The 13,712-nt window shown below is 38.3% G+C and overlaps 1 protein-coding gene across 2 annotated transcripts in view; it reads left to right on the plus strand.

The window, feature by feature from the left end:
* The window catches only part of ADAMTSL1 (ADAMTS like 1), a 387,761-nt gene that overhangs the window by 242,961 nt on the left and 131,088 nt on the right, over nucleotides 1-13,712 (plus strand). For both annotated transcript variants that reach the window (XM_015614942.3, XM_015614944.3), the window contains one exon: nucleotides 1,938-2,174. In XM_015614942.3, coding sequence (XP_015470428.1) covers nucleotides 1,938-2,174 — 237 coding nt within the window. The remainder of the gene's footprint in view (nucleotides 1-1,937; nucleotides 2,175-13,712) is intronic.

Consider the following 13,712-nt stretch of genomic DNA (forward strand, 5'->3'; position numbering starts at 1 on the left):
AATTATATGGTAATCTGTGGCTAAGACCACAGCTTGTATGTGTGTATAGATCACAACAAGAAAGGTTTGGAGTGTTGTGATCCAAGATTATTCAATATTCAAACAAAATAGCCATAATCACATTCCAACAGTGATTGAGAGGCCAGAATGGTTAACCTGGGTTGAAGCCAAGGGCTTACAAATGACAAATTCATAGCCAAGAATTTGCCACATTCCTTTGAGAGGATATTTGAAATCTTAGTTTTTAACACAGATTTTATTTTAGATTCTGATAATAAAATTATTATATATAGTATAATAAATACATTATATAAAATACAAAATAATACAATTATTTTAGATTTTAATAATAAAAATGATCCATTAATGTCACAAAGTGACATGCAGCCTCCATGTATTTCATAGCAAATTCATTACAAAGCTGTAATAGTTTACCCTTTTAAAAAAATGCAGAAAACTCTTAGTGAATGAGGGAGTAAAAATTGTAACTGAGAAATATAGGTGATTATTTAAATCTAAGAAGAGATATTTTTCCTCAACAGCAATAAGACTTTTCTGGCTGGGAGCACAAGAAATCTGTGAATAAGGTTGTCATTAATGATTGTCTAATAGGAAGAAGTAGTTTAAGGGCAAACAGAGAATACAAATATCCTATAAATATATTCTCTAGTTATGTGGTAGCATGTGCATCAAAAGCTTTTCCTACCAAGTCTATAATCAACATTTAGGATTGTCTATGATTTAGGATTAAAAAAATGTTATAGTTCCCAAGCAGAGACTGTAACAACTGTTCATTACATCTGTCATTTTACCAGATGTCATCCAGGAGCAGATCTCCTTACGGCAGTAAGGTGGAGGACTCTGCGATCTTGATAATCTGAGGCAGTCATATTGCCAACATTTGATCTTTTTTTTGTCTCAGTTCTTATGATATTTAATGTTTTTCATAAAGCTTAGCTCCTACATTCCTGTAATTATGCGAGAAATTCAAATTACTTCTAAGAAAACCCTAGTGAATCCCTAGCCTTTGTGGTTGCTTGCACAAGAAGACTTGAAATACCATTCTTCAAGGATCAAATACTGGAAAGGAAATAAAAAGAACTCATGTTTATTTTGCCTGAAGACTCATGATTTTAAAGCTCTTCTTGCTGTCTTGAGTACCTGTCTAATGTTCTTCAGTGCTAAGTGGAAGCAAGAAAGTGTATGTGGGTAAGAAAAGCCTAAAATTCTTGTCAATAAGGTACTTTATGTAGTATGAGTGGTCTTTGGTTTTTTTATCAGGTAGGCTGAGTTCAGAGTTAGATTTATATGTCTCACAAATCTCCTGAAGAATCAAAAAGGTTTTTCTTTAAGGTCTTCTCAGTTGCAGGTTCCTAATTATGTGAGCTATGAAATCTTAGGTTAAAGAAATGCACATATGTATCAAATGCTTCTGATTCTTGTTGCTGAAGCAACTGATTTATGCCAGTGAGGCAAAGCCAAAAAAAAAAAAGCTAGTGGCAAGAGCTTAAATAAAGAAACAATTAAATCACGTAGTTCTTTTTTCTTTCTTCTCAAACAAAGAGGAAAATGTGTCTGAAAGAGAGTGGCTGTGCACAAATGCTTCTCCACATATGTGCACAAGTAGAATGAGATCCAGCAAGAGCATTGTGACCCTCTTTTGCTTAACCACAAGGCTGTGGTTAAGACATGTACAGTGCATTATTTATTTCCCATTTACATATGGTCTTGGTGTTCTTTCAATACTTTCATGGAAAGAAAAAAGAAAGGTATAATTATCTGTTGAATTATGTGTAGCTGTAGCTATTTCAATCACTCTTTTTTGTCTAAACAGAAATTCTCTCCATCTGGCAGCTGTGGAACACAGCCAGCTGCATGATGCTGCAACTGGCTGTCCCGAATAGACTTGCTGATCTTATCCTCTATCTTTTCTGCAGGACTGCCCACCAGAAGCAGGTGATTTTCGTGCCCAGCAGTGCTCTGCTCACAACGACGTCAAGTACCAGGGGCAGCTCTATGAGTGGCTTCCCGTCACTAATGACCCGGACAACCCATGCTCACTGAAGTGCCAGGCCAGAGGAACGGCTCTGGTTGTGGAGCTGGCACCAAAAGTTCTGGATGGGACACGGTGCTACACTGAATCCCTGGATATGTGCATCAGTGGCTTGTGCCAAGTAAGGAGAGAAGCCCTGCCTCAACTCCTCTCCTCTTGACTTCTCAGATCTCTCTCACATGCTCACTCCCTCTCCTCCTCCATACTTGTGTCATTTTAGGGTCTTTATTTTAATAATCAGTTTCCATTCACTTAATTTATATTTTTCGGGGGGGAAGGGGGGTTGTGGGTTGGAAGGGGGAGATATGTATAATCTCAAAGATTATTTTCTCACTTTATGCTGCTTTCTTGGTGTTCTTTTGAAGGATTTTATTATCTCTGTTTGAACTGTTCTCTATGCTTAGCTGCAGTAGCATATCTGATTTGAAGCAGCACTAAAAATAATGTTGTAGTTTTAATTTAGATACATCAAAGTTTTCTAGGTCTATCAAATTACATTATCTATGAGGATTATTGCTCCCTGTAAATACCCACATGACAGTAGATGAGGCACTAAAGTGAAAAGGCTGCAATTTCTTCTGTAGGACTAAGCAAGTTGTTTTATCTCCTTGGACCTTAGCATCCTTATTTGTTACCAGTGAGAAATGGGACTTTTTGACCCTTCACTTCACTTGGTCATTCAGCCAACATATTTGCATCCTAATTTGTTTTTTTATTTCCTTTGTGCTTTTATTTTTACATTGCTTCCCTATCATTTTTCCTGCTAAATTATCTAAATCGGACTTTATTCTTCTAAACTACATCTCTAAGGCTGCTGGTTGATGATGGGAGGACTTTTTCACCATCTCTGTTAAGTTCTGAGGACACCTAAATCTTGAAAACAGTTTCAAGATTCATGTTTCATTGCACAGTGACCTTGAAATCTATGTAGACTCGATGTGTTGCTGGCTTTCTAGTGTATTTCCAACTGCCTCTTTTTTTTTCTTTTTGGAAGTTTTCCACCCCATTTCTTTTCTCTTTGATTTTCTATTCTGAGCCAGAAGTGGTCCTGAAGTAAATGAAATAGAGTAGATAGTTCCTGGGCTAGTCTCATTTGTGATCTGAAGACAGCAATCATCTAGACCTCTTGACCTAAACCAAGGGCATGCATCACAAAATTCTGGATTGCCTAATAAGAGACTATTTCTAGTCTCCTTTTAAAAATCTGTAAAAACTTGACTGGAATCACAAAAATCTGGATGGGAAAAAGAGTCAAAAATTTTTTGCATATAGGATTTAGGAGCAGGCTCATTTCTGGCTTAGTCCAAGTAAGCTTAATTTTTCTCAAGAGGACTTTCCCTAAGAAACAGAGTTCCTAAACATCTAGTACTAAAACAAACTCATTTGCACTCTCATGACAATTCTTACTTGGAAGTCTGAAGATAGCTGCACTGCTAATATAAAGACTGATGTTATTTCTCTGTGGCTTGAGAATAGACAAATATACTAGCACTAGTGTGCCTGAGTAATTTTAGTTAAATTAACCCTTTTCTTATATACCCTTAATTGGAAGAATAATTTTTAATGCATAAATTACTTTATATTTTCCACATTCTTCAGCATTCAGTTTCTTCAACGAATTTGCCATATATTTACAATTACTGCATTTTTGAGGATGACCAAAAAAGATTAAAATATAAATGCTCATGTATTTTTCTCACAGTGAAAAATGGGTGTGTTAAATTTAAAAAAAAGTCGAAGTGTTATTGCCTCAGTGTATCCCTGTTGGCTAGTCATATCTTTGTGAGAGTAGAACTACAGCATTAAAAAATACATAATTAGATTTGCCCTAACTATATGCTATAGGACAGCAGTTGCTTTACTATCTACCACAGCAATAGCTAGTTCTACATAAGAAGTTGAAAATGATAAAGAGTATGGAATTTGCCATAGTAAATGGTGAGCTTTCTTTAAAAGCAATGATCTTCCGTTGCTTCTATAAAAGTTATTTTAAAAGATTGGGAAACCAGAGTGTTATAGAAGAACAAGTGAAGCATTCTTTCTCTGAAACATTTGTGTGACTAAACCTACATCTGTAAGTATAGGGAATGCATGTAAACTTCAGAGAAGACAAAATATGGTTTCAGAAATTATTTCTATTCATTTGCAGTAGGAGCTGCAGGCTATTGCTTACCTAAAGTTCTTGACATACTGAAAACATAAGAATCATGGGTCTCAGTAGCATGTGAGAGCTCGTAATGATCCTGGAAGAAAGGAACATTTTCATGAGATGTCTCTGGAATAAAATCTTGCATGATTTGGAGCAGTGCCACAGACAACTGTAATAATACACATATGGTTTATCACAACTGCAAAAAATGAAGTCTCCTAAGATGTATAATCCATATAAGGTCCTGAAGATTAAAAAGTGAAGTATGTTTCTTATGCAGTTTAACAACAACAAGAGCCAGATTCTGTAGCTGGTGCAGGGCAACCCTTATTTTGTATGCAGATTGGAGAATGAGATGCTGCAGAGAAGCCTTGCTGAAATGGACCTGGGGGTCCTGGTCAATGGAAAGCTGAACATGAGCCAGCAGTGCCCTGACAGCCAGGAGGGACAACCCTGTCCTGGGGCACATCAGGCACAGCATCACCACCGGGGCAAGGGAGGGGATTGTCCTGCTCTGCTCTGAGCTGGGGCAGCCTCACCTCCAGTTCTGGGGGCACTTCTGGGTGCTACAATATGAGAAAGACATGAAGCTGTTAGAGAGTATCCAAAGGAAGGCAACTAGGGTGGTGAAGGGCCTTGAGGAGGTGTTTGAGGAGTGGCTCAGATCACTTTTTCTATTCTCTGTTATCTCTCTTCTTATGTTCTGTTTTCTCTTCTGAGAAGAGGAGACTGAGGGGAAACCTCTGTGGTCTTGTTCATCCTCGTGGGGGAAAACAGAGGGGCAAGTACCCATCTCTTCACTCACATGATCAGTGACAGGACCTTAGGAAATGGCATGAAGCAGAGTAGGAGAAAGTTTAAGTCGGATATCAGGAAAGAGGTTCTTCACCTGGAGGCAGTGAAACAGTCCCCCCAGGAAAGTGGTCATAGCACCAGTCTGTTTGACTTTAAGAAGCATTACGATGCTCTCAGGCACATGTTCTGATATTTGGAGTGTCCTGCTCAGGGACAGCTGTTGGACTACATGATCCTGATGGGTCCTTTCCAACTCAGCATATTCTATGATTCTATAATAACAGGTCTTTTGCAACAATTGGGCTCTATTGAAGGCAAAGAGATATGTTTTCTGGATTGCTCAGAGCAAAACTACTGAAAGCAACTTGAAGTTTACCCTCCTATTGGCTTGCATTGATCCAGTGTTATGGCAACCAAGAAGGAACTGAATTTTCTTGAGATACAATATTATATATATAAAACATATCTTTATTTAATTATGTGCAGGAATCCTGAATAAGTAAAAGTGATTTTAAGATCAGTGTATGCTTACATAGACATAGAGTATTTTTACCAGTAGGTTAAACAGAGTTCATTTTCTTAACTAACCATAGGAATACATTTCTTTGTATGCAAGGCTTGGGTCAATCTGTAGCCTATTGTGTGCTCACAAGCCCTTCTTCAGATCACAGATTACACATTTCAGAAATTAGAGGTTAGTTGTATTGTTTCTGTGTGCCTCAGTACTCCTGACTTAAAGGTGATGGATTTCACTCTCATTGAAAAGAATGCATTTGTAAAAAGGTATAGTATTTGGAAATTATAAGAGCCCTCTCTCATATTTATCTTTTATTTTTCATATTCTTTGGAGGTTTAAAACTACCAGCACCTTTAGTGGCATATTTATGGCTCTTTGTTTAATTATGAGATTTTGGGTTTAAGTCTTTTTTTGCCTGTTGGCCACTTAGTAGTTAAAGTCAGAAGAGAATAGAATAGAACAGGCTGTATCCCTGAATCTTTGATTCAAGAAGGAGTATGGTTAGAGATTCTTAAAAATATTTTTAATTTTATTTATGGAGATAGAATTTTGGAGAAGTTATTCAGTAGCTGATTCAGATAACCTTCAAGGCATAGGCCAGTACCCCTGACGGTGATAGTCCAGAAATCATGCAAGCTGCAGACATCATTCCTCTCTCCATATTATAAAAACATAAAAGTATTTTTCCCATGAAGAGATGTATAACATGTCTTTGTTCTTTGTGTGAAACACCTAAGAAATTAATAGTAATTACTAGGAATTAATAGGAATTAATTTCTGAACATCATTTTTTTTCTCTCTGTAGTTTTAGTCTTAAATGCATAGTGACACAGATCAAACAACAGCATTTTTCAAACAAAAAAAAGCTCAGTATGCTATATGTTCTAGCTCTTCCTAATTGTCTTGTTACTCCTGAACATTTTAAATCCCTTTCTCTATGGATATCTGTGTAATTGGGATGTCCTTTTCTTTCTTCTTTTTTTAAAGAAATACAGATTGCTTCTCAGATCTTTGGGTCTCATTTTGAGTTTACCTCAGCTTATATTATGTCCCATTGCTATATTGCAACTAGCTTGAACCTCAATGCTGAAGCCAATAGAATGGTCTTTAAGGAAACAGTGATTTGAAGTTCCACATTTTGAAATGTCTTTATAGATAGAATTAATGGATATGCTGAGAACAGGACATTTAAAACTTCCAGTTACTAGTTTAATTTTCCCTGTTTGCAAAATAAATTCCTGTACTTCAAATCCTTTCTTAGGGTTTTGAGAGTATAAGAAATTTCTATATACAACAGTTGAAGCTGTAAAGTTGGAGAGTGGTGGGTTGATCCTGGCTGGATGCCAGGTACCCACCAAAGCTGCTCTCTGCAACCAGATGGGGAGAGAAGTTATAACTGAAGACTCATGGGTTGAGATAAGGGATGGGAGAGGTCACTTACTGATTACCATCATGGGCAAAACAGACAAGGGGAAATGAGTTGAATTTATTGCCAATAAAAAATCAGAGGAAGATAAAGAGAAGTAAAACAAATCTCAAAAACATCTTCTCCCCCCCACCCCTCCCTCCTTTCCTCTTCCTCCTCCTTCCTTGTGAGCAGCAAAGGGTGATGTGGAGCAAGGTTAAAATCAGTTCATCACACATTGTTCCTGCCACAGCTCAGGAAGAGGAGTCATTCCCCTGCTCCAGTGTGCTATCCCTCCTAGGGGAGACAGTTCTCCATGAACTTCTTCAGCATGAGCCCATCTTGTGAGCTACAGTTCTTCATTAACTCTTCCAATGTGGGTCGCTTTCCACTGGGCGCAGTCCTTCAGGAACAGCCTGCTCCTCTTTTATTTGAAATCAAGCTTATTCTTTGTCATCTCACTTCACATTATCACAGCAACAAAACCGGGAAATTGGCTGCACTGAGCATGTGTGTTAGAATACTGATTTACGCACTGTTTCATGCAGTTCACACTTCATGTTTAACCTCTCTGAAAAGGAAATAACATTGGTATTTTCTGTCCTTTCTTCCTCACTTTCTCACTTCCTTCCTTCGTCCCTTCCTCACTTCCTTCCTGTAATGTAGACAAAATCTCCTTTATATTATCAGGTTTTCCTTGTCACAATCTCTTAGCATTCCTGCTACAGGGGAAATATTCCATTTTAATTTTCTTTTTTTTTCTGTTTTCCTCACTCCTTTCACTTTGTCCTATAAACACAGCCTTCATACTTAGTTTTCTCTCAATACAATTTTTGCCCTCTGCTTGTGTGAATTTTGAAAATGTTCTTTTTCTTAACTCTGGCAAAGAAGAACAAGAAAGTCTTCGCTTCCTCAAATGGGGAACCAAGAATTATTCAAGGCTTCTTCTATCTCCAGTATGGATGTCAGAATCTGTGTGTTGCTGTATAACACCAGATCAGGAGCTTTATTTTTAATAATTGTTATGGTTTTCATTAAATATGTGGCCAAATGGTAAATTGTTGTGTAATATCCCAAAAGCATGTCCCATAAATATGACAGCCAGATCCTCACCTCATATAAATGACTATTGCTTCCCTGAAGTCACAATCATGAACAAGATGCTTCCAATCTGGACAGTGTCCTTTGGTTATACAGCCTGAGCGACCCTGGTCTTCTGCTATCCTTTCATATCTGCTATCCTTTCAGTCTCTCCAGCCCAGGGATCCCAGGGGACCACATGTCATACCACTGTCAATGCAGTGTGATTTGTGGGCTTGCTTTAAAGATATCAGCCATAGCTCAGGACAACAGCAGTCCTTCTCTGTGAAAGATTGTGACAGCTGCACCATTTTCATGTTGAAAGGTTAGACATTGAAAATGTCCACAACTAAAATATCTGCTGAAAGGATGAAACTTTGTTAGGCTTCCAATCAAAGGCAAAAAGTGTAGCCATTGTCTACACAAGATAAACTTTGGCAGAAAATTCTGAAAAAATCTAATGATGCTACAATTAAGAGCACCATTTGGCTGAAAAGTCAAAAACAGTTGTACTAGTTCAAGAAATTGATGAGAAATGCATTTGGGACGAGTTACATAGAAACTGACTTCTTGTTCATGTAGAAGTGTAAGAGCTATTGATTCCTTAAATTTTTCTGAAGAAGCAAGATAAAAGAGTTCTACTTTTGCTTTCTGCTTCCTACAGAAAAGTTGAAAAGCTATTCTTCTGTTGATTCTGATTATTCTTCTGACCAAACCTAATCCTATTATTTATTATTTATTATTATTACTATTATTACTATTACTATTGCTATTGCTATTGCTATTACTATTACTATTACTATTACTATTACTATTAATGGTGGGGGTGTTTTTATTAAAGACAATAAAATGACTTCATCTATGTGATACAATAACACAATGAATCATATTATAGCTCTAATTGTAGGATCAGATCCAGGTATTATAAAACTGGGGATTTTTCAGGAGGCTGTTAACTAAATTTGTTACTACAAAAAAGTTGGTCAGGACCAAAACCAGCCTCCGTTTCTCCTCACGAAAGACTGCACTAATTTCTTCTTTACATTGTCCTAATTTTACCAGTTATTTGTTAAAGAAAGCTACATTACAGAAATGCTTATATTAATGTCTACTATTTATTTATTTGTTATTAAATTTATCTTTAAAGATCTACATATATTCCACATAATACTGGAGGTTTTTTAAGAAAAATCTGATTTATTGATTCCTAAGACTTTTGTTTTACTGAGTTGCACAGTGAATTCAAGTTAGCTAACAAGCTTAGTTACCTTTAGCTAGCTCTACTTGCCTGTAGCTGGTCAGAAGTCAGACTTGGTGACCTTGGAGGCCTTTTCATGATTCTGTGTCCAGCCCATGGCTGGGAGGTTGACCTAGATGACCTTTAGAGGTACCTTACAACCCAAACTACTCCTTGGTTCTGTTTTGTGGTTCTATATACACCAGTATTTAAATATCTCTCTCTCTCTCTGTGTGTGTGTGTGTGTGTGTGTGTGTGTGTGTGTGTGTGTGTGTGTGTGTCTGCATGCATGCTTCTAATTTTTTTGTCAGAGGCAGTGGCTATACAAACAGGTGCATCATCTAAGAAGAGTGCGAAAATCTGCTCAGCTTTAAGTGGGTGACTGTGCTGTATTTCCTGTCTATTAGGACTTCAGGATGGAGAGTTTCTTCTTCTCCTTTCCATGTACAAAGTGTTGCTGCGCACATCCTCTCCTGTTTCCAGTTCAGCCCAAAATACAGAGCTAATCAGGATAACAGTGTCACGTATTTGGAGTTTGATGCATGGATATTTTATTCATTGCACAGTAAACCTGCATGAGACAGGTGAAAATAAGATCAGGTGGTCACTTGGTCCTCAAAGGCTTACAAACCTGCCTTGAGCCCTGACTGTCCATTTGGGATACACTTGGGGCATAGCTGTACAAATTTGCAGCTGGGCCCATGGCTGCTCCTAGTCTTTCCTTAGCTTGAGATCTGATTTCTTGGCATGCCTTCCAATGAGAGTACCAGGGATCTATCCCACCCTATCTGAACCCCTGACCTGCATTTTTCCGCCCTGCAACATTAAGTGGTCTAATATTAGAGACTGTTCTCATCCTCCTTTAGCACGGGTAACAAGGAGGATCGATTTTTGCAAGATCCCTTTTTTCTACACTTTATTTAGGAATGTTATCTAACTGTGAAACCTCTGAGACAGTAACTTCCAGTGGGAGATTTTTACTTCTGTTTCTGTCTTTTGCTCACACAAGAGGACTGGAAGTGCTATTATCTGCCTGTTTGATGACAAAGTAGTGAAATGAATGGCATTTGTTTTATTAATTCTCTACAAACAAGCATCATTTGTGTTTCCATCAAGCTGCACTATTTTAGAGGTGTTTTACCCCCAAGACAACGCCCAGTAATAATCTTTTCCTTCTGCCAAGACTATGACAGAAATAGGGTCCAAAAAAAGGAAAATATTTGGGGGAAAATATGTCAAGGTATTTACATAGTGCTGGGATTTCGGTCTTATGTAGTTAGGCTATTTCTGCCTCCTGTTTGTAATAGTTTTTTGTTAGGTTTTTTTTTTTTTTTAATAGTCCATTGAAACCTAGATGTCTTCCTCAGAGATAACACTTCAGAATATACTGAATTCTTGATTTCTTTTGGTCATGTGTTTTTGAACCTGTGTCAGGCTGAACGACTGAATTGCTGTTTGACTATTTTGTCTTACACTGTCCTCACCTACCTCATGTTCTGCAGGTAGCATATCATTAATTTTGTTCTTTTGTTGAGGAACTTCAGTTTTTATGAGACAAAATAAGTAGCTTTTCCCCCAGTATATCATGTTTCTAGCACACAGAAAGGAGTGAGACGAAGAACCATGATTCATACGAGTAATAGCCAGGTAAATTGCTATTGTCATGCCAGGTAGCAACATTTTTGTGTTGGAGAGTGGAAGGGAAATGGGATGATATTTTGTGTGTGAAACAATCTTCAGTTGCATTGTTAGAACTCCCCTGCCCTGAGTTATCAGTGTTTTAACTTTCTGAACTAAGAGAGGTTAGCATCTCTGCACAGATATTTTGTTCTAGTCTTTTAGCAGAAACAATATATGCTGTTCTCCAATGCTGACCAGCTTGTCTCCTGTGTGTGTCTTTGACCAGCAGCACCCAGAGCAGCTCCCTTCTCTAGAGGCAGAGAGAGTGAGGAACTTTGAAATTTGGAGGCTTGGCAATAATAAGAAATTTAAAAGAACAGCTTGGAGACTTGTAAGGGTTCTCTTTCAGTTACCAGGAACAGTTACTCTGTTCACATATTTCCTAAGCACACCTAAAAGCCTGAGCTGTGTAGAGTGGTGCAGTGGCTTTATTGCTGTATGAAGATGGCCAGATGTCTGCAATAGCTGGGCAGTTTTGAGAGTCCTCAGCAAAAACCTTGTCAAGTGGTCCAGTTACTGAAAAGACCCAGGCCAGGTGTTTTGCAGGCATTTGAGACAGTTTCCTCTGTCATCCTAAATGTCTTCTAGGGCCTGCATGCACTCCTTTTACACCTTACTCTTATACTCCTCTGAGCAGCAGGCTGGAATACCATATATACTAGCTAAGCTGTTTCAGCAGTGGCCTGGGGACGTGTAACCTCTCTCAAGTATTTGAATAGTGAGAGATGTCTGTTCCTTGATAGCACAGATTATGTGACTGCCTGAAGCACCGGAAAATCTTTGCTGGCACTGGTATAACAAAGCTCTGCAGCTGGATCCTCATTGATCCAGCCGACAGAGGACCAACTCCTGCCAACAAAAGAAGCCTGTACACCCAACAGAAGAGAGCTCTGAATAGCAATTTCAAGCATGTCATGAAGTCACCAGAGCTTACAAAGGATCACAGTCAAGTGTAATGTGTCGCAACTGTCAGTTAAATGCTTTTACAATTGGTGTTTCATGTTCTAGGAGAAAATAATAGGTCCAGTAGGCAGAATTTACTCTTGGTTTCTCAAGCACATTGCTACCAGGAAGCTGAGGGAGAGCTGCCTTGATGAATTTTGTCATAGAATAGCCTTTGCAATCACTATCTGATGTAGTGTTTTAATATTCTTCAAAAACTGACAAATCTTTCCCCTGGAACTGCTAAGATTTCCAGATAATAGATGTAATTCTTCTGGAGAAAAGTGAATATTCCAGTAATGGTCTGCTAAAGAGCACTAGCTAAAAAATATGTTAGGGGTCTTTTTTCTCTTTCTTCAAGAAATACACAAGCATGTAAGGAAAAAGGAGAAACTAAATTTTTACTCCTACTCAATATGGGTATGTAAACCTAAATGCAGAAAAAAAATCAAAGAAAAGTGTGAATGAAATGGTAAGTGAATATGAATTATTCCAGAAGCTTCTTTTCTTCCTATTGTTGTCTGTTTATAAACCCTTGGAATTTAGTTTTGTTTAAATGTTACCTCTTACACAGCAGCACCCTCTGGATTTCTGTATCATCAGAGAATGAACTAGAGAGAGCTTTGTTCTCACACTTGTGGACGCTTCTATGGCGGCAACCGACATTTTGTTGTTGGCTATAAATGACTAAACTTGAAAAATTCAATCAGGTTTTTTTTTTTATCTTGGAAGATTCCTCCTATTAAATTTGCATGTAAGGAGTTACCTTTTCCCCACATCCAAGATTTTAGTGCATCTGTAATCCTCATTTAGAAGTCACAGCTTTAAAATTAGTTGAATTCCTATTTGTTAAATCAAGGGTAGCTTCAGAATGAGTTTACATTTCTTTTTCCCTGAGAGAAAATTAAGAAATGGAAATACCTCTTCAGTTCCTTCTGCTGCTGGATGTTTGCTGTTTGCTTCTAGAGCTTTGGCTGAACCACTGATTCCCAATGGATTGTGTCAGCTGTGCTGGTTGAGCGAGGCTACATGAGGGACTTTGTCTAAATACATTGATACCAGAGAGCTGTGGCTAGCTGAGAATGATGGGACAGACACCAAGCAGGATCTGCAGATTGGTTGCAGTGGATTAGTAGTAGATTAGGCACTACCTATGAACCAGCACCAACAAATCAACAAGCTGGCCAGCTATGTTTCGTGTGTTGGAAGTGTGTCTTGGCCACTTCAGTGGCTGTATTTATCAATTGGGGTACTCATCAGTAACTGAAGTTTGTTTCACACTGCCTGAACAGCTGAAAGATATATTCCTCTCGTGTACCAAGCAAGTACACTGATTGCACATGTCACTGGGTGTGCTGTTGCCATCATAGTTATTAACTGCCTTGCCATTGTGAAAATCAATTATAGTTGGATTGTGGTGTACCGCTACCTGAATTACTGGGCACCTGGGGGAGCCCTGCCAGACCCTGATGCTGGTGAAGATTGCCTATGATGGGATAATGTCATGAGACTGTGCCAGAAAAATGCTGGGTTGTAAAATGTCATCTCAAAGGTGTTGGTGCACTGAAGGGAAAATACCCTGTCAGAAGCTGCAAGTCCCCATGTCACAGACACCAACCCAGATCCACTTTGCTGTACAGGCTCAAGCTTGTTCTCTCCCCAGTAATTTGAAGAGTAGAGCAACTCTTCATGCTGATTCTGTGAAACAGGATTTTGAACCCAGCTGAAATGATGGCTCTGATCCCAAACATTTTTCAACTGAGCAGTGACAATCCACACAAGTCCCACATTGAGCCCCATGTTCATATCTATGTGAAGGGCAACTTTGTTTTTTTCAGATTCTCAGAACTTCTT

The sequence above is a fragment of the Parus major genome, chromosome Z, assembly GCF_001522545.3.
Source record: "Parus major isolate Abel chromosome Z, Parus_major1.1, whole genome shotgun sequence".
Lineage (NCBI taxonomy): Eukaryota > Metazoa > Chordata > Aves > Passeriformes > Paridae > Parus > Parus major.